General features: G+C 37.4%; 2 protein-coding genes across 3 annotated transcripts in view; one reads left to right on the top strand and one right to left on the bottom strand.

Annotated features, from left to right (window-relative positions):
• Positions 1–8,937, bottom strand: part of Tmtc3 (transmembrane O-mannosyltransferase targeting cadherins 3) — a 50,362-nt gene extending 41,425 nt beyond the window's left edge. The window contains exons 1-2 of one of the 2 annotated variants that reach the window (XM_021205099.1): positions 8,752–8,937; positions 469–684 (exon numbers count right to left, since the gene is read on the bottom strand). In XM_021205099.1, coding sequence (XP_021060758.1) covers positions 469–672 — 204 coding nt within the window. In that variant the 5' untranslated portion in view covers positions 673–684; positions 8,752–8,937. Of the gene's footprint in view, positions 1–468; positions 685–8,615 lie in introns of both variants that reach the window. The other variant, XM_029542290.1, reaches the window with a different exon arrangement.
• Positions 8,938–9,224: 287 nt separating this feature from the next.
• Cep290 (centrosomal protein 290) overlaps positions 9,225–21,152 on the top strand; it is an 85,825-nt gene continuing 73,897 nt past the window's right edge. Inside the window, exons 1-10 of the mRNA XM_029542288.1 lie at positions 9,225–9,345; positions 9,895–10,024; positions 10,179–10,256; positions 10,918–10,987; positions 11,744–11,790; positions 13,696–13,839; positions 16,732–16,785; positions 17,647–17,799; positions 18,514–18,696; positions 19,637–19,726. Coding sequence (XP_029398148.1) covers positions 9,923–10,024; positions 10,179–10,256; positions 10,918–10,987; positions 11,744–11,790; positions 13,696–13,839; positions 16,732–16,785; positions 17,647–17,799; positions 18,514–18,696; positions 19,637–19,726 — 921 coding nt within the window. The 5' untranslated portion in view covers positions 9,225–9,345; positions 9,895–9,922. The remainder of the gene's footprint in view (positions 9,346–9,894; positions 10,025–10,178; positions 10,257–10,917; positions 10,988–11,743; positions 11,791–13,695; positions 13,840–16,731; positions 16,786–17,646; positions 17,800–18,513; positions 18,697–19,636; positions 19,727–21,152) is intronic.

Here is a 21,152-nt window from a genome sequence, read left to right as displayed (position 1 = left end):
GAATTTACCATGTTTTAATGGTTAAATTAAAACAATTCTGTTGCCTGACTCAAAGCAAAGAAAAAATGGCAAGAGACTTTTGTTAATACCTGTTGGCCTCACACAAAGATATTATCTTTAAAAAGTTAAGTCACGGCACATGCCCAATGAAACGGATCCTGCTTTTAAGATTAGGGCGTTAGAGGACACAGACATATTCACAGCTGCATTGGTTTTTAGTGGGGAAGTAATTATTTTTCTCAAACACCTGAAAAAAAAATCTGATTTTTTTTTTTAAAGCTCTCAATATTTGTATTCCCTATAGTGAATCTTCAAGAATCTTCTTGAGGTTTGTGTTGGATATTAGCAGAATTTAATAGCTTACTAGTTAGTTAGTTATTCAATATCTATCTAAATATATTGACTTAAGTGATACCTGTAATTTGAGTTTTATTTAAAATTGTTTTATATACAAAAGTAATTATTTACCTCAGACATAGGAGTTCCCCAGAAGTCATTCTGAAATAAAGTTTTTAAAGGTGTAGATGGATGCAGGTCTTTATTATCCAGTATTGCTGAAACATCATCAAAAACAAACCCGCAGAACAGGCTGTTCCAGTAGCAGGCGGCAACCACACTGACTATTAAAATCACTTCTTTGAAGTTAATATCAGCCATCATTCCTTCAAGCATCTATCAGCCAAGCTGGAAAAACATGCAAGATAAAAATTAAATAACCAACATTTTCCTCCAAATACAACTTTAGAGAAAGGACCAGCTTAAATGCCACATACTTTTATAGGAGAATTCACTGATTAACTCCATATTTCTAAGGCAAATATTTCTTTTATACCACTCAATCTTTGTCTCCCTCTCTCTAGCTAACTAAACAGTGTAAGTCCCATCGGCTGTCACCAGTTAGGCTCACTGGGAAGCAGACACACAGTACATTTTGTTCTTTTTTTTTTTTTTTTTTTCACACAGTACATTTTGTGGGAGAACCTCTACACTTAGTATGAGATTTCCAAGACAAGTGGAGCTTTTATTTCAGTATTTTATATATTTAAAAATCAACTTAAGCCAGAGCTTCTGTAGTTTTGTTGAAAGCTTTGTAGTCTTTCTCAAGTCCTTTCAGTTTGGGTGTATACGAGACCAAGATTAGGTATATTGCCTAATCCTAATATTTCTTGCTATCAAATTTATCCCTTTGGAAAAACCTATTTGTCCCTTTGTTTATATGAGTTTGTGACCTGGATCGAAATCATTTCTTTGGCCCAGTGCACTGAAAGCTTCCAGCTTTGAACTGAAGTGTCATAAATGACAACCCTTATCTGAGTAAGAACATAAGATGGGAGGCAGAGGCACTGGTCTAGAAAACACTGAGTTAAGGACTGGTATAGCGAAGGAAGAACTCTACCAACTGGAAAAGAGAGAAAAGGAAAACAAATCAGGTACACAACAAGTGAAAATTATTTAAAACAAAACTAAACCAAGTTGGCCATTATCTGTTCTGGGTAGTGTCACTTGATCACAGAGTTCATATATTAGCACTTGCAAAATGCAGATTACTAAATAGTTCCTAACAACAGTTACTATCTACAGCAAGTGACTTTAAAAGTGTGACGGTTTTACCATAGGCATCACCTGGGCAGGCCCAACACAACAGAAAAATCCTTAAGATCGAAAGAAAGAAGCAGACAAACCAAAGGCCTGAAGGAAGATTTCTGCCTGGGGACCATAAGCCAAAAATGACAGCAGCCCCTGCTGGTCACGTGGAAAAGGCAAATAAAAAAATTGAATTTAGAATCTTTCTCAACACATCTAAAACAACTACTGACACTGTGGTTGTATCCAGGTAGAATCATTTTGCACTTCTGACTTCAAATTGGTAAGAAGTAAGTTTAGCTGAGTCGGCTATGTCTGTGGCACTCTGTTAAAGTCCTGATAGACACGAATGCAGCCATCACAGAGTTCTGAGATTTGAGTTTGTCAGCAGAACTTCTGACTGTTTTCAGAAAGGAATGAGAAATAAAATTATAGTTAGCAATAAAATAGCTCACATGCGTACAGGTTTAAAATCCAATGTAAAGCTCAAAGGATATACTTAAACTATATAATACATAACATGTGAAAGCATGAATGAACTTCTGTAACTGTTAAATGCCATTCACTTAAAGAGAACTTAAAATCCAGACTCACAAAGCACAGGGACACACACAGCTGCACCCTCTAGGAAATAGTTCTCAAGTTAAAAAAAAAATATTTAAAGCTTCATCTTGACTTGGGAAGCGACTTCCTGCCTCTGAAGGTTACGGAGTTGTGTGATCCTGTTAATTCACACACCCCAAAAGCTGATGGTGTTTCTAATTAAAGGATGAATTCAACTAGCATTTTCTTCATTTCTCAACAAATTGCACAACAGACTATGAGGCATCTTTATTATGGACCGATATACGTATGCAAGTAAAAGGAACTGCAAAGGTGACAGCAGATACTAGGAGCTAGGAAAGAGAGATCAGTAAGGAAATCAGTGCGTCACTAGAGAGCACGTTCTAGGCTGAGACAAGCTGGCACCCCTCATAACAGCCATCACAACATGGAGCCTCAAGATTTTAGGGACCAGGACTAGGAACAGAAACTGGTGAATGTCTGGCCCCTCTCCCCTCCTACTCCTAGGTAATGACTGGAATTTTCTTTTTTGAGAATATTAAAACACAGGGTCTCTTACATAGGCTACACAGCAAGGGGCAAAGATTAGTATTGTAAATGAGGGTTAAATAAGTTTGTCTACATAATTTATGCTAAGACCCTCTAGCTCTCTTCTTTATTAAGGCAGACAGTTTTCTCCAATTTTACACCACTGGAAACAGGGAAGATTCTAAAGGTTTACAAAATTAAAACGGGTTTCATATTCCAAACAAGGAATTAAAAACAAAAAGGTCAACAGTGGTACATTTTAGAATAAACACCCCACAAAGCAAGGAGAAGCAGTGACTTAAATTTCTAGAGACATTGAGTTCCAAAATAAAATTCTTCATCTAGAAAACCAAACCATGTGCATGGAAAAGTAGAATGGAGAAGTTCTAAAGTTCAGTTTAAAGATGTTTATAACTAACAGCCAATTAGGGCAATACTAAATAGTGTATACTAGTGAACAAATAGGGAAATTGGAGAACTGAATCCAGCAGATGGTAGTTGCATTTGTAAGAAAACACCTGAAGGGAAGAAGGTTTATTTTAGCTTATGGCTTCAGAAGGTTCAATGGAATCTGAAGTCACTGCTGTGATTGTGCCATGGAAGGAAAGCTTGGCAAGAAGGCATCAGTAAGAACACTGCTAGGCTGAAGCCAGGAAAGACTTGAGAAGATACAAAGGATGGATACAGGGGCAAGTCATGGCTTTCAAATGCATGCTGCTGGAGACCCACAACCTGTCAAGCCTCACCCAACAATTTTTACTACCTCTTAAAGAGTCCACTCAACTATGAACACGTGGCTTATGTTATACAGTTCATGATCCAATTACTTCTGAAAAGCTGCTCTTCTGAACACTAAACTTGGGACCAAGTATTCAACACATGAAGCTTTGGGGAACTTTTCACATCAAAGTTACAATACAATGTAAAGCAGTGACAAAGGAAATACCCAGGATGACAACACAGCATGTCAGAAAGTTTCTCAATGATGATCTCAAGACAAAATAACACCCAGTGCATTTAAATCAGTGTTATATAAGTTGTACATAAATGTGCGCGTGCACGCAAACACACATACACACACACACACACACACACACACACACATATGAACACAGCTTGTAAGGTAGGAAAGCAATTTATGCATCCATTATGAGGTAGATTTAAAATCAAGTGTTACATAAGGATGGAAACCTCTCTCATTATAAAGTCTTAGGCTTCAGATCTGCTAAGACCAATCTACTTATGATGAAATATGTTCTTTGATTAAAGGTTTTAATTAATTACACATTTAATTAATAGTAGATAATCTGACATATTGGAAATTGACAAGCTAGTTTCATAATTATAACAGAACATCTGTGATAATGTGCAATATAAAATATTAAGTTCACTAATTTATATACGAATTATAGAAACCCTTGAGTTGCTAGTTTTGAGTTTAATTTACTAGCTTACTGAAAGTTAGTGAAGTTGTCATACAATATATGGCATTGTAATCAACAGAATACATTCTGAATAGTGGACCTTTAAGATTAAATAGCCTAGTGTATTAGCTATTATAGCCTATGTAAATACACTCTAGAATGATCATACAATGACACTGGTTTAATGATACACCTTTAAGAATAAATTCTCATCATTAAATGACATATAATTACACTGCAAATATTTGGTTTAAATTAGGCATCTCATTTAAGTACTTATTAAAGATGAATACATTCAAATTGTAAATATAGTTTTAAATAAAATCATTTAACCAAGGTTTTTCATTTTATGGGTGCTTTTTTATTAATGTTGTTGTCTTCCAGTTTCATGTATATAATATTTTAATTGCTCAGACCTCCAGTCTTTCTCCCTTTCAGCCTTCTTAGCTCTTCTTCCTCCCTACAAATCTTGTTCACACATTTGTCCTTTTCTTTTAAAGAAGAACAAACATAGATATCTTCAGAACAAGTGGGAAAGAACTATGAAGACAGGGAAGGCTCAAAGGAAGAAAATCAAATGTTGCCAATTACAGTTAGTCCTTTTAAGTTTTTTTTTTAAACATGTAAAAAAATGTAATTAAAAATGTAAACTAAATTAAAAGTGACCTTTTATTATATACAAAGTAAGATTTTTAGGTTCTAAATTTTAAAGAGTAGAAAGTGTTACTTTAATAAAGTCAGATAGACCCATGGCATCTATATAGTTAGGTATGATTACAAGAATTATTGTACTGCAAGAGGGGGAGGAAGGACTGAAGGAGCCAAGGAATCAAACACCACAAGAAACCCTACAGAATCAACTAACCTGGGCCCATAGGGGCTAGAGAGACTGAACTGTCAACCAGACACTGCATGGGAGGCCCCTCTACACATACGTATTAGCTGTGCAGCTGGGTCTTCATGTGGGACTAACAGTGGGAGCAGGGCTGTCTCTGACTACACTGTCTGCTTTTAGATCCCTTTCCCCTAACTGGGCTGCCTTGTCTAGCCACAACAGAAGATGTGCCTAGTCTTACTGCAATTTGATATGACAAGGCTGGTTGATACCCATGGGAGGCCTCTCCATTTGCAAGGAGAAGGGATGGAAGCATGGGGATGTGAGGTGAGAAGGAGGGACTAGGAAGAGAGGAAGAATGTAAAGTAAATAAATACCAATAAAAAATTACAGTACTTTTAAGCTACAGAAGCTCAATTCAGTAAGTATAATGCTCAGTTCTAATGTTATCATTAAAACTCTGAACTTGATGTAACTTTGAGAACTGTCCTCTAACCTATACATAGGCTCAGTAAAAATGAGATATGATCTGTCCTCCGCCATGGATAAGTAGTATTTCATGTTCTTATTATACACACAGACACACATGTTGTTTTGTTCTTATCACTGATGTCAAGGTAGAATAAAGAGACAAGAACAATAAGTTGTTATATTCAGCTCTCATTTGACTTCTTTATTCAGACTCTCATGGATGTTTGTGGGTTCTCTGGAGAACAAAACACAGTATCAAGGCAGGGAATGTAGTTCAGTGGTAGTGTTTGGTTAACATATAGTATGTTGCATGTGCATGTGTATGTCTGTTTGTTAGTGTATATTAAAGGTCTTATTATATATATGTAGCCCAGTCTATTTAACTCAAGACCTTTCTGTTTCAACCTCCTGTCTGGGATTATAGTCATGTACCATTATGTCTATTGTCTTAGTCAGTTTCTATTCCTTCACAAACATCATGACCAAGAAGCAAGCTGGGGAGGTAAGGGTTTATTCAGCTTATACTTTCACACTGCTGGTCATCACCAAAGTAAGTCAGCACAGGAACTCATCAGGTCAGGAAGCAGGAGCTGACGCAGAGGCCATGGAGGAATGTTCCTTAGTGCTTGCTTCCCCAGGCTTGCTCAGCTTGCTTTCTTATAAAGTCCATGACTACCAGCCCAGGGATGGTGCCACTCACAATAGGCCCTCCCCACTTGATCACTAATTGAGAAAATGCCTTACAGCTGGATCTCATGTTGGCATTTCCTCACCTGAAGCTCCTTTCTCTGTGATAATTCCAGCTTGTGTCAAGTTGACACACAAAACCAGCTACTACAGCTAACTTTCTGTCCCTTAAAGATTACCCCCAAATGTATATCACATAAGGGAGAATTAGTCCTAGTACAGATCCTGAGTGTAGTTATGGCTTTGTTCAAGGTTTCCCTCAGTGTAGATTTGGAGAAAAGTGCCTACACAGTACTCTTTCCTCACTAGAAGATTCATTGTCGGTATTAGCATATTTATACATACATGCAGTATAAGCCAACTTGTCTGTTTACAAAAAAAGAAAAGAAAAGAAAAGAAAAGATCTCAGTATATATGCACACAAAATCCAACTATCATCAAATGTCACCAAAGACCTATACTTCAAAATTATAGCTATAGGACAAAGCTATAACTCTGGGGGATCTTTAACTAAAGGAAGTCCTTCCTGTGCTGTTTCCTGGGAAATCAACAGTCATTTAGACCTTCTCTATAACCTCCTCTATTTATTTTTATCTTTTAGTGTATAGAACTTTTGCATGGGAAGTCTGTATTCACACTGAATCATACTTATCCGTCTAGCCTCCTCATGCTAAAGAGAAACAAGTATCTGCTTGTTATGCATAAATCCCTTTACCCAAACATGAAGGTCCTTTGAAAAATAAAATCTTATAAAACACCTTTACTCTATACCTCAGTTAATACATTTCTTATGGTCATGCAATATTTTAAACATTAGAGCACTATAATTTTCAGGAAATCAGCAAAAGATAGGTAATGAATTTAAGTCCATTGGTACAGAGAACAGAGGTAACAATTTAAAAAGGCAAGGCTTTGTCATAAAGTGATTTTGGTTAGATAAAGCTCTTCATAAAAAGCCCAGGTAAGATAGAACACTGGTCCAGGCAAGTGCTCCTGCAACAAGGCTATTTAGAGAACTGTCACACAAAAACTAGCTCTTGGAAAAATTTGACAAATGGAGAAATTCTGATGAAAAACTATCTTAGCCATTTGAAAATTATATAGCAACCTGCAGAAACAGAACTTCAGTTAAATGTCCTGACTCATAGGTAAGTACAATATAAAAACCTGGATCATAATATAATTTGTTTCCTGCAGTACTCTTAGACCAAGAAAAGAGTATTAGCTCAAAAATACTGTTAAGATAAGTTACAGAATGGAATTTAATAAATATTATACTTTAAGATGTGATTGTCACTGAGATACACAATATTGGCTTCATCAGTTACTAATAAATGACTTTGAACTTTTCCCTTCTGAAGAGAATACAATTTATTAATTGAAGACTTATGAATATGAAGAGAAATGGGTGGAGAGACCAATACAAATGACATAAAAATAGTAAATGAGTAATAGAAAAATATGCATTAAAAATCAGAAAAATATCAAGGTGTTGTGATTAAAAACAGCAAATTCTTAATATAGTTACTAGGGAACATATTACATGTGTTCAATAAATACTGTTTTCATTTCTTAGTATTTTTGACAAAATGAACAGGAAAAATAATTAAATTTCTTAGTAAAATTAAAGTGTGCAAAACACATGTAAAATTTAGTATTAACGTTTAAAACAGTAAGAGGGAAGTGCAACCATCTCACATTTCACAAACATTAGCTTGTAGAACGAATGAATGTGTTCATCACATTAAATAAGAAAACAGAGTTTAACCTCTCCGAGCTCCAATCTCTTAGATGGACAATGAGGATAATACTGCTGTAACTCCACCAAGAGTAATTCCAAAACTGAACAGTATTTGGAAATAAACACGGCAATCGGGCCTACAAATCTGATGGACGTCTTTAAAATATGTTTCTGATACCATTTGTTTTGAGCTATTTTTCTCAACCGCAGAAATCTTTTTAAAAGGAAAATTTAACTGTCTACATTTTTCTTTTAATTACTTAACATCTATTATGTATGATATGTATAACTACTTTATAGATCCATTTATACATACATACATACATACATACGAGACGACGCACTCTTTCAAACAGAAGCTTACAGCTCCTAAAGTTACCTGCTGGTGTAGAATAACTGTGCAATTGGCAAAAGTTCCCTGAGTAACAAGGTAAACATTCCAGGAAGGCGCTTTCCCCCAAGAACTCCCTTGGTACCCAGCAAATGACAGCAAAATGCCATAGCTTGGCATGGCCCTCCTCCCTCCCTCCAGCCAGGCTTAGTGTGCTCCCCTTGCTTTGGCCTTCGCTCCACTCTTATTAACCTAATAAGCACTACAATCCGCAAGCTGCTGCAGGAGGCTGCCCCATCCTGACGCTCCTTCTTCACTCAAGCAGAGGGTGAACTCACGGGGTGGGATGGGGGTGGGGGTCGCTCCACTTTCCCAGACACCAAGGAAGCTGGAAACTTTTACTGACTCCCCACTCAGGGAAGCCACTCACTGGGAGCCCCTCGCACCTACCTGAGTCGCCGGAGGACTCTTCCCCAAACCTCCGCACGATCCTCCAGCCCTTCGGCAGCCCCAGGCGAGCGCTTCCCTAAACTGCAAAGGTTCCCTGAGCTCCTCCCGGCCGCGGACCGACCCGCCCCGACCTCACCTGAGGGCGGCTCCGCCAGGAGACGGTTCAGGAAAGCGTCTGGGACGGTGGACCGGAGGAGGACTCCGCAGAAATCACAGTCATAGCCCGCCACGCTCAGACTCCGGGGCGGCCGCACCTTAGCAGGCGCTCCTCCCGCTTCCCGAGCCTTCCCCAGTTCTTCCAGGGCTAGCCGCAGCCTCCCGCACGGCATGCCGGGAACGCGCCGCTCTTCCCAAAAAAACTTCGAATCCCAGTATGCACAGCCGCAACGCCGAACTGCACTCTGGGATGTAGAGTCCTCTTCGCACCGCTCTCCCTCCTCCACAGGACGGAGGGCTTGGAGGGGAAATAGAGCCGTAAAGCTTTTCCCAGGGTCGTGAAATGTAGTCTTCCCAGGTATCCCGGGGCCTAGTTCCGGTCTTGGCCGACTGGGCGGGGAGTGGTGTCGCCTAGCAGCGGGAGCCGCTTCGGCACAGTCGGGAAGAGTTGGCGGGAGCCGCCGGGGCGCGCGAGGACCGCTCTGGGAAGCGAGAGGCCGGGGTGGTGGCCGAACCCCGAGGTGGTCGCCGTAGATGAGTGACTGCTGCTGGTGGCAGGACTTGGTTTCGGAGGGTGGGTCCTCGGGAGCCGGGAGCCGCTTAGTGTCGTTCACAGGATCCTAATCCCGAAGGACAGGGTGCAGCCTACCTCCTACCCAGACCTTCTGTCGCTCCTGTCCGCAGTGTCGTCTCGGCCTCCTTGATTGAGCTTGGTTCCGCGCACACTCCATTTAGCTCCGTCTTTTTTTTTTTTTTTTTTTTTTTTTTTAAATCCACTTTAAAAACCCTCTCGTCCCCTTTCCTCAGGTGTTCTAAAACTTCCAAACATCTTGGGAGTTGGTACCATCCTTGATGGTAGGGGACTTGGAAGAGGAGCCTCGGGGTTTTAGCTCCGAATTCTTCTTAGCAAAGAAATAATAATTGAGCGTGTACATTATTGTGTATAGCCTCTGCCAGGGGAACTAATTCTCGTCGAGGCTGTTTCCCTCTGCATCTGTTTTGCGGTTCAGGAGCCATAGCTCCTAGTCAGCACCTAGAGAGTTAAGTTAGACAGATCATGATCTTGTAAACACAGCATTGCCCTTTTCCTTGAAAATGCTAAAGTCCACCTGCTTCTTTGTAGGGGCTGAGAGACAGTGAAAGAGTTCAAGATGCCACCTAATATAAAGTGGAAAGAATTAATCAAAGTTGATCCAGATGACCTGCCACGCCAAGAAGAGTTGGCAGATAAATTATTGATATCTTTATCCAAGGTACTTAATAAATGATTTGTACACAGAACCTGATGTACAGTGTCAGGAATTGAAATTGCTTCTCGAAATCATTGAATGCTATAACTGGAAGAGTGCTTGTTTTTAATGTTCAGGGTATGAAATAGTCCATTTTTTCGTGTGTTTGTTTTCTTAGGTGGAAGTAAATGAACTAAAAAATGAAGATCAAGAAAACATGATACATCTATTCAGAATTACCCAGTCACTAATGAAGGTTTGTAGGAGAAAGAGTGTGTAGAAGAGAAATAATTTCTTTAGGAGTAACAAAGAAATATAACCATATGGTCAAATAAAATATAAAATCTCTCCTCTATAAGCTATACATGAAATGATAAGAGGATTCTAGATTCTTCTTTATGTTAAGGTAAAAGCACATAGAAAATTTGTAGCCTGTAGACAAAAATATTTGGGGCCAGTAATTTGGGGTTCACTATCCAAGGGTTTGAGTATATTTTGGTTAGCATTTTAGAAGGGAATAAAGATTTTTGAATCATATTTGGCAGCTACAGAAATGTGCTTATGAAGGCACCATTAAATGTGTTGTATAGATCAAAGGGATGAGAGCTGATTAGTTCCAGTTATAAGAAGCAATTACTAAATTTATTAATAATAATTGGGATAGAAAATAAGATATTGAAAACATTTTAAATAGTGGTTATAAAGTTTAACGGAAAAATCAGATATAATTCAAAGTCTTGACATTCTGGAATTTCTAGCCTTCAGTATTTATTCAACAACTATTTACTGACTGTCTCTGTGTGTTAGTCATCGTACACACGACAGACTGAGATAGCAAATTCCACACAATTTTCATTTCCACTTTTTACATACAGTGTAAATAATACAGATTTCTCCCTTCTCGTTTTAATATTCAGATGAAAGCCCAGGAAGTAGAGCTAGCTTTGGAAGAAGTCGAAAAGGCTGGAGAAGAACAAGCAAAATTTGGTAAATGTCTTGGAAAAAACCTACTGTGGTTCCATTATTTATTAGACAGTACAAAATCTATCCTATTCTATAACATATGTATTCAATTCATACTGAAAGATGCTACATCCTTGTGCAGTTCCAGGGACTGGCCTGAGTGCTGGGGTAGGGGGTGAAGAAAAGCAAACATGTAGACACTGAGAACAGTTGTATTGGGTTGGACCAGGCTCTCGATGGAGAAACTGCCACACCCCAGAAGCTCAGTGTCTGTATTATATCCTCTTGAGCAGAGCAGTGGAGTTGTCATAGCTGAACGTAAAGTCGGGTGATTGCATACAGATAAACAGGAAGACAGGGTTTCCACTGTTGAATTGGGAGGCAGATTTAGCTAATCTCAGTAGGAGTAGTCTCTCTAGGGGAGCCATAAAAGTTAAGGGTACGTTTTCTGCACACCCTGTCAACATCCACAGTCAGACGAGGAGGGGAGGCTTTGCTGTTTGCCATAGGCCTGAGACGTTGGAGTTCCTGACGTGGCTTTGCCCATGCCAGTTGTACACATTGACTCAGGACTTCACTCACTCAAGCCTTCCTCTGCTCTCTACTTCAAGGCATTTCTAGAATGCATATTTTATGTATTTAGTATATAATAATTACTTTTCTTTATCTGTTAAGAGGATGGAATCTTTTACAGAGAACTCTACTATTATAAAGTTTACTTAAAATCTGATTACAGGAAACTTAACCAATTAAAACATTTTGTTTTTTTTTTTTTAATAGAAAATCAATTAAAGACAAAAGTAATGAAACTTGAAAATGAACTGGAGGTATATCCTTTTGTATTTCCTTGTTTTTGAATTTCCTTGTAGTTGATATTAATTGCATTATTTTAAATTATTTTCAAATCTTCCCAGGTTGGAAAATACAAGATTTTGTGCTCAAGATCTTATTCACTATACAGAATATGCTTTTGTGATTTGAGTTCTAAGAATTCTAAATCAAATGAAATAAAAACGGTTACCATCTGAATGGGGCTGTCAGTCTAGAGAAGCATGTAGAGAGTTTAGTAGGAACTGAGGGGAAAGGATGTGGGAAGTAACCACACTGAGATTCTGAGAAGCTGAGAGAGGATGTAGTATGAAAGGATCAACCTTTGAAAGAAGGAACCAGGGAAACGAGAGGTCCATAAGTTTTTATGCTTGTGAGTTTAGTTCTTAGAATCGGTGATTTTAGCTAAATGGGGATGATGTCAAAACTGGAGTTGGGACAGAGGAAGTGTGGAGTCAGGGAGCAGGAACAGTCAAGGATGCATTGGGCCCATTGCCTTTATCAAAGGGAAAGACCCAGAGAAGAGCTGAGGAAAATGTGTCTTTGGGCGGAATCTGTTATGACATTGAACTGGCAGAACGTAGTAAATCAAGAAACACGTCATTTTTAACTTGTCATTTAAAGCTACTTAAAAATAAATTGAGAGAGTCATGTGGTTCTAGAAGTTGCTCAGGCTGATTTGTGATAGAAGACGAGCTGCCACACGCCTGGGTCCCTAGGACTTGCAGGCCTGCACAGGAAAGTGGTGGTTTGCTGCTGACTATTGGAGTGTTTAGGACAGCTCGATAGCTTGTACAGTCAAAGCGGGTGAAGATGTGGGGGAGATCTCATGATACGTGGAGGAGCCCTTGGAGACTGTTGTCACCTTTTCTTGATCTTGAAAGGACAAATAACTCCCAAAGGAATGAGTGCTCTAAAAAAACCTAAGTAATTTTGTAAAGAAATAAGGAAGGGTTTAGCTAAAAACAAATGCTCAGGATGTAATCAGTATTTTGGAAGATGCTTTAAGAGAGTAGACTGGGAAGCTTCATGGAGGAGAGAAGACTGAAAAGCATCTGAGTAAGAGGACAGAAATGTGTGGGACGTGTTCCCTGTGAGGCAAGCTGAGGGGCCTAGTCGCTCAGTGGTTTGCACCATGGTTCAGTTGTCAGGAATGTGAAGTAAAATAAATTTAAATGTGTGCTAAGTTTTAAAATGATTCTGTTTTGGCTTGCTTAAGGAGTAGTACTAAGCAGTCACGGTGCTGTGCAGTTACATTTATTAAAGCTGAACATTCAGGTCTTTGGTTGCACTTGACACAAGTCAAGTGTGCACATGGCTCAGAACGAGCAAGGACAGACACTACTGAGAGTGTTTCTTCTAGACTACAGAGTGATGTCTGATCCAACCAGCCTGCAGTGTCAGGAAAAGGGCAGGCAGAGCAAGAGGACCACACTGCTTTCAGTTCTAGTTCACAGCCTTTACTGTCTCTAAGCCTTTGCATTTTAGTCTGTCCCTAGGCTTAGTGACTGTGACAGCGCTTGCAGTCTGTTCTTCATGGTTCTTTTGGTGGTCGAGGAAAGCTCATGGATTGCCAACTTACAAATTAAAGCCTAAATAAGTTCAGGGTTTTTTTTTTTTTTGTTGTTGTTGTTATACTTTTTATTATATAGAGCAATTTTAAGTGTACATATTTTGATCTTATTCTTCCCTTTCCCCAAGTCCTCCCATATCCTCTCCTCCTCCCTACCCACCCAACTCTTAAGCTCTTTTAAAATGGTGTTTGTATGCCAAGCCTTAAACTATCTGGTGTTGAAGCAGACTGAAAATTTACCAATTTGTTTGTTGGTTCCTTTAAACCTTCAAGTGAAAAAGAATTATAAGTATATAGTTGGAAGAATGAATTCTTTGCTTCTGACTTTAAGATGGCTCAGCAGTCTGCAGGGGGACGTGACACTCGGTTTTTACGTGATGAAATTCGCCAACTTGAGAAGCAGTTGGAACAAAAAGATAGAGAATTAGAGGATATGGAAAAAGAATTGGATAAAGAAAAGAAGGTTAATGAACAAGTAAGACACGTTTTTCTGTATGAATCTTAATATTTAAGATAACCCTACACCGTTAATCTTACTTCTGTAGTTACCCTTTGGAAGCAGTTCTTGGTTATATGTTCTAGTTGAGGGACAGTGTGTACCCAGGTAAGTTTTGTAGCAGTGTTCATTTTGTAGTCACATTTGGAAATATATAATGGAATTGACTACCTACTTCTAATGATACACTGGAAAATAATTCTTTAATTTTGAGGCATGTTTATTAAGGACATTAGAATTACATAAAATTAACTTTGGTCTTGGACATTCGTATGAAGAAATGAATTCCACATTTAAAATAAACAAGTAAATTTTTGACTACCCAATTTCTTTTGGTGAGTTATATATGAATTAATGAATTTCGATGTGGTAGAATTAGAAATGTAAATACATGGCTCATATACTTTTCACCCTTTACCAATCACTATTACAGCACAACCAAAATTTTGCTGTGTGGTGCAAAGTTTCTAGTTCTAAGACAGGGTCACAATTTATAATAGGTATAACATACAGATATTGTGATCCTTTATGGGTGCATCTGGATATAAGACCATATTGATCTGTGCTGTGGATGCATATTTAAATTAGTCTGGATATTCAGAATGTAATCCATAAACAGTCTGGAAGTACAAGTGAGTATGGCAATAGAAATTAAAATGTATATATCGTCAAGGAATTGAATGCTCTGGAGAGAAGGCATATCATTTACTAAGACTAGAGGTAGGAAATATTCAAGAACTATAATTACTCATCTGATTGTAATGTAGCTAATATGAAGTTTCACCATTTGTCAGGTACTTTGTATGCATTAACTCATCATTCCGTATTTAATGCTTACCATATAGGAGGCAGGAGTCACTTCTGACATGGTAAAAGCGAAGAAATGAAGGGATACAGAGAGTGAGTCGGTGCGCAGTATTGCAGTTAATAAATGATTGAATACTGACAGTCCCAGTCAAGAATGTGCTCTCACGTGCTCTCCTGTCCTTCCTTCCCAGCTTTAATACCTGTGAGCCTCTGGTAAAGGCCACAGCCTGAAGGATCTTCCTAAAGAAACAAGAGAATTGGGCACAAGGCTAGGTCAGATCAATGCTTTTAAAGCTTACTACCATGCTTTGTGGAGAGCAGACTGAAGAGGGTCACAGTTAGTAAGGAAACACTTGTATTGATTCTGACAGGTGCTGATGGTGGACTAGTTAAGGGAATAACTGCTGGGATGACTAGACATGCTTGGGGGAAGAGTGACTGGGTGTGGTGGATGACTGAGGATGGAGAGCAAAGGAGAGCCTGCCTGTCTAGTGTGCATGTGGATAGGTACAATGGTGCTATTTGGAACACTGCATTGTGTGGAGGTTTAACATTATTGTTTCAGTTTTACCCAGTTGATCTTGAGGTTCTTGTGGACATATTTAAAGAAGAAATATTTAAATCTCATATACATATACGTGACAACAGACTGGCCATGGTCTTTAGTATAGATATTAATGAAGCCAGAACCTTGATTGTAAGATTTACTGCTGAAAAAAGTTGAATAAAATAATGGAATAGGTGCTCTGAAAGAAAGCTATCAAGAGTGAAGCCAAAGGAAGACAGTGGAGTAACACTGAGTGCTTGAGTGTTGAATTTTCACCTTTCCAATTTAGAATACGATTGGACAGACAGTACCAGATAATAAGTAATTCACATTAATCATCATCAAACTTACACAATTTTCATTTGCATTGCATGTTACAAGCTCCCTTGAAATGTTTTATTTTGTAAAATAATAAATAGTCTTTACATTTTATAAAGATTTGTCAGAAAAAACAATAAATACTCATATTCTCATGGTTATTCATCAATTGAGATTTCTGTCATATTGTTGTACACATAAAATTCTTTATCTCTCATTTTCTTTTGTTGAACCATTTGAGACTTAATTTTAGACATAATAATACTTTATACTTAAGTAGGTCTAAAACTGTAAATATTCTCTTATACAATCAAAATAGACTTATGATGTTCAGGAAATGAAATATTGATTCAGTAGTATTCCAGTCTATAATGAGAGTTTCTCTACTGACCTAATAGTATATTTTATTTCCTACCTGCTGCACCTGTGTCTTAAGAACCATTCTATGCCTCTTTAAAAATAGGTTTTTGGATACTATTGTGATTGAATTTTTTGCTTGAGTAAGACAGAAAACAGAAAGGTAAAAGACCATTAAAAGGATGTTTTATAGAGAATAGATGATAAAGAAAAGCTATCATATTGGTTATAATACTTTTTTTCTGTCCAAAACAAAACAGAAACTTCTGCAAATGAACTGTTGTAGGTGAAGAAAACAGCATGTAACACTGTTTGCTGGCCTGTTTGTTGAGTATCATGTTAAGGACTTTATGCACATCATATTTCTCATGTCAGCAAGAGACATGAGACCAATTGAAGACATAGTAAATGGATTTTTTTGTACTTACGTAGGAATTGATACTCAAAGAATATAAACTTAGGGCAACCTTTTGATTTCAGCTTGTTCCAATCATTTCTGTACTGCCTCCCCCCCTTTGATAGGTATTTCAGTTTATAAAGAGGAAAGAGTGATTTCTCCTTGGCATAAAGGCAGAAAGAGCTTCAACAGTTTGTAGGAAATTGGGAAATATAACTTTGAGATTTTTGTCTTCCTTAGCCTTTAGTTTGCTTTGGTATATATAGTTTATTTTCCTTTAAAGCTGAGTCTTTCCTTTTGTATTTTATTAAATCCTTACTAGTCCTTAGTAGTTAAATGTTCTTTCCTGGAAAGGAATAAGAATTTAAGTAAAAAAAGCTAAATGTGGAACTTAGATTAAATTACTTTTGAGTTTTGTCTTTTTTTATTTTTTTTACTGTTTTAGTTGGCTCTTCGAAATGAGGAGGCAGAAAATGAAAACAGCAAATTAAGAAGAGAGGTTAGTAAAGACTTTTCGTTTTGGGGGTGGTTCAACAAAGACTTACTTGTTTAAAATGTTTACTTAAAATGGTATTTTAACCAGAATCTCATCTTATGTGTAACTGATGATAGTCATACTGGGTCATTTCATGAGGGCTTTGTCTCAGGGAATTACAGAGTCAACAAAAATTCGAGGCCATTAGGTAGTTCATCCCTGCCTTGGAACTGTGTAGGGCAATCCTGTTTTCTGTTACATGACTGTCTTGCTAATCAGCTAACTGCATTTGGGTAGATTTCTTATGACTTTTTGTCCACCATTGTCATAGCTTTGTTTCTCATTAAATCTTATACTACTATTTTAGTATGCTAAATCATAACTTTCTGTCTTGTAATAGAAATGTTTTAATTCCCATTTAATATGATCACATCATTTCCCCCATTCCTGTTCTTCTGACTGCCACCTACTTTGTCCTCTTCTTTTCATTGTTTTATCTATAATTTCTTTTTAACCTAGTTAGAATTTTCTTCCTTTTGGTTCATACTTAATATTTTTTCTTTTCTTTCACTATTTTAAATAATGCATTCAGTTGTTCTAAAATGTTCTTTATTCTTACTTTCTTTAACACATACATGTTGGTTTTAATTATGTGTTGCCTTTCTCATTTCTAATTATTCTTTTCCTGTTCTTTTGAAGAACAAACGTCTAAAGAAAAAGGTGAGGCCCTAAGGGTAGTTAAACCATGGGAACTTAGAGTGCTGCTCTGGGATCAGCAGCTAAGGGATAGAGTTTTTTTCATTCTCAATAGAATTGTCCTGTTGTCTCGTTTTTTGGCTCTGGATAGAGGTTTAATGCTGACTGCTGTGTTTGCTCTAAACTCAGAATGAGCAGCTTCGACAGGACATTATTGACTACCAGAAACAAATAGATTCGCAGAAAGAATCACTTCTATCAAGGAGAGGAGAAGACAGTGACTACCGATCACAGTTGTCAAAAAAGAACTATGAACTTGTTCAATATCTGGATGAAATACAGGTAATCTGAGTAAATCAGTTCAGAGGCGCGGATTTACAAATTTATTATCAGGGTGGGGTAAATCTAACATTTACTGTCTTGCTTACTTTTGAGTATGTATTTGCTCCTGTGTCCATTAACTGATTTATTCTGTGTATGTATAATGCTGCCTGTCCATGTGTGTGTGTACACATGGGTGCCTGCATGTGTGCTGAGTCAGGGGTAACCTCTGGTATTTGTTACCAGCTTCTGCCTTGTATGAGGTAGGATCCATTTGTGGTGCAAAACTCTGCACTCCGGGCCATCGAGCTCACAGATTCCGTGGATTCACCTCCTTTCTCTCTCAGTAGGACCACTGAGAATAAAGATGCAAGCTGCAGTGTCTGGCTTTGTGTGCATTCATATGTCTATACTGCAAGTATTTTATTCACAAACACATCTCTCTGCCTCCACATGTACTATTAAAACACAAAATAAGTTGTGCCTTTGAACTTTCAATTATTTATTTACTCCGCATTACTCTGTCTTGGGCACCAAGTACAATTGAGATGCCAAAGACAATTTTCTTGACATTTAATTTCATTTAACTGGCCAATGCTGTGCTAATCCTAATGGTCTATCAAGAATCATTTTTTTTCTCTGGAGGACTCTATGGCTCTATTTAATTGTAGTTTAGTATAAATTTCAGTTTCTTATAAGACTGTTTTAAAGTAATAGTATGTTTAACATTTTTAGACCTTAACAGAAGCTAATGAGAAAATTGAAGTTCAGAACCAAGAAATGAGGAAAAACCTAGAAGAGTCTGTACAGGAAATGGAGAAGATGACTGATGAGTATAACAGGATGAAAGCTCTTGTGCATCAAACGGATACTGTTATGGACCAGATCAGAAAAGAGAATGAGCACTATCGCCTTCAAGTAAGAGCAGTGTTGAAACCAAGCCTGCTTCTCGCCAGCCTCTTATGACTTCATTGTGTGTATTTGAAACTAGGCAGACTTTAATGTTCTAGGATGTTGCTTTTGTTGCTTGTCTTAATACAGGAATGTGTTGCCATCCTGACGTACTTGTCCAAAAGGGCTCTTCACGTGCACCTGTGGTCCTGGCCATTTGGGGAAAATAAATGATGCTCAAGGGAGTGTAGACAGGAGTGCTGAGAATAGTTTCAGGGATATGAAGATTTTTAAAAACCCAGTGGCTATAACATTTAACTTTATTTCTTAAAACACTGAAAATATATCAAAGATCAATATATTATTTATTATTTACATGGGGTAAACTTGTTTAAAAAGTACAATAATGTTTGAAAATGTGATTCTCTAGTAATAATTATATAATAGTTTCTTGAGTAGAGCTTATCTAAAATGCTTGGGATTAGAAATGTTCCAGAGTGTGATTTATTTTTATTTATTTATTTATTTTTAGACTTTTGGTAGGTTTTTAGGTTTTGGAAGTAATATAGGTTAGATATATACATGAACACTTTTGGGGATACCATTAATAGCTAAGCACTAGACTCATGCATGCTTCATGTGGCCCTGATATGTAAACCATCAATACAGTATTTTTATGCCTGTTTTTGACTAAAACACAGCAAATGAAATGTGATATGTAATTTTCTACTTGTGGCAGCATAAAAAGTGTCCAATTTGAGAGCATTTCAGATTTTAAAGTTTTATTTAGTATTATACAGCCATTACATGTCACCTTTAAGAATATGACTACTCTAGTAATGAATGAATGGTACATGTAATATATAATGCACCTGTAAACATGTCTTTGTGCATACTTAAATATACATGTGCAATACATGATCTCTCCCTGGTTTGAACTGTTTTATGAACTGATTGCTACTCTTAGGTGCGAGAGCTCACAGATCTTCTGAAGGCAAAGGATGAAGAAGACGATCCAGTCATGATGGCCGTCAACGCAAAAGTGGAAGAGTGGAAGGTGCTATGCCACAGGATACGACCCTTCTTATTTTGTATTTTGATTTAACTTTGATTTTGATTCTTAAGGATTTACATCAGTCAATAACATGTTGATTTTTAAGAAGTTTATTATATGGCTATAAAAGCTCTAAAACTTCTATATGTACTCCTTGAGCTTGTTTATTTATTAGACAAGCACTTTCCAGGCAAGAATAATCTGGAATGGAATCAGGAAAAAGATTTATCAATATCATGTGGAAAGCCTTTTCAGAATACCCCATTTCTTTGTCTAATGTTCCACCCTAAGTCCAGAGCTGTGCCCCATCAGAAGCTAGGATTAGGATGGTTAGAAGCTATTTGTGAGTGAAATGAGATGACTGAATTAGTAATTGTACTGTGAAAGCTGGCCCTTCTAGGATCTCCACCTCTGGCCCTGCCCATTGAACTCTTATTGGCAGTTAGGAACTGCTTCTTATCTGGGAAGATCAGATAGTGTATATCGCAGCTGTAGGTGCAATGGGATGAAGCTGTATTCATCCTGCAGGGGTCAGATAATCTGTGAAGCTCTAGAAAGTAACCGTTTTAGCTGTCCTGTCGTAGCCATGCGGCTGCTGTTCCAGCTTAGAAAGGGTAGTGCACAGACAATCCATGAGTGGAGAAGCATGGCTGCTTCCCAGGGCCTTAAGACACAAGTGAGGGCCAGGCTTGCTTTCACCATAGAGTGTAGTTTCTAACCTTTGGGACCCAGGTGTTCCAACCATATTTTAATATTTAATTTTTGTGCATATAATGAATGAGTACCCTGTTGTATGACACTTAGGAGGTTTTTAGTTTTTCTTTTGAAGGCAGGGTTTTAATGAGAAATTTTATATATATATATATATATATATATATATATATATATATATATATGCAAAATCAATTCCTGCAAGTATGATTGCAGTTCAAATTGCAAATGTATCCCTCTAGTTTGTTATTTTTCTTTTGGCACTCTTAATTTTTGATATGAAGTATTTGTTTTTATATTTTATAATTAAATTCATTATGTTTTAATATTTTTGACCTTTTACTATAATTAGATACTCCTGATATTGCTAGGTCAGAGGGCATATGTCTAACCCTGTTTGTTATTCAGAAGGCTGGGGGTCCTGAATTCAAGGCTAGCCTGGACTTCTGAGTAGTGAGATATTATCTCCACATAGATAAATAGATAAATGAATGAATGAATACATGAATAAATAAATCAGTTAATACATTTTGAAAAAGGAAAAACAAAAAGAAAACTTTTCTATTTTATTTTTAGTACCTTCTGGTTTTATATTTTAGTTTAAATCTTTGAAGCATATATATTTATATTTTTAAAAAACTTGTAATGGATGCAGCAGAATGACTTTATTCAAGCAATGTTGTTGAATATTTCATCTTTCTTATACTGAAATATTGTT

This window comes from Mus pahari, chromosome 9 (genome assembly GCF_900095145.1).
Source record: "Mus pahari chromosome 9, PAHARI_EIJ_v1.1, whole genome shotgun sequence".
Taxonomy (NCBI): domain Eukaryota; kingdom Metazoa; phylum Chordata; class Mammalia; order Rodentia; family Muridae; genus Mus; species Mus pahari.
Note: the sequence above shows the minus strand (reverse complement) of the source record. Positions and strands in the feature narration are given on the sequence as shown.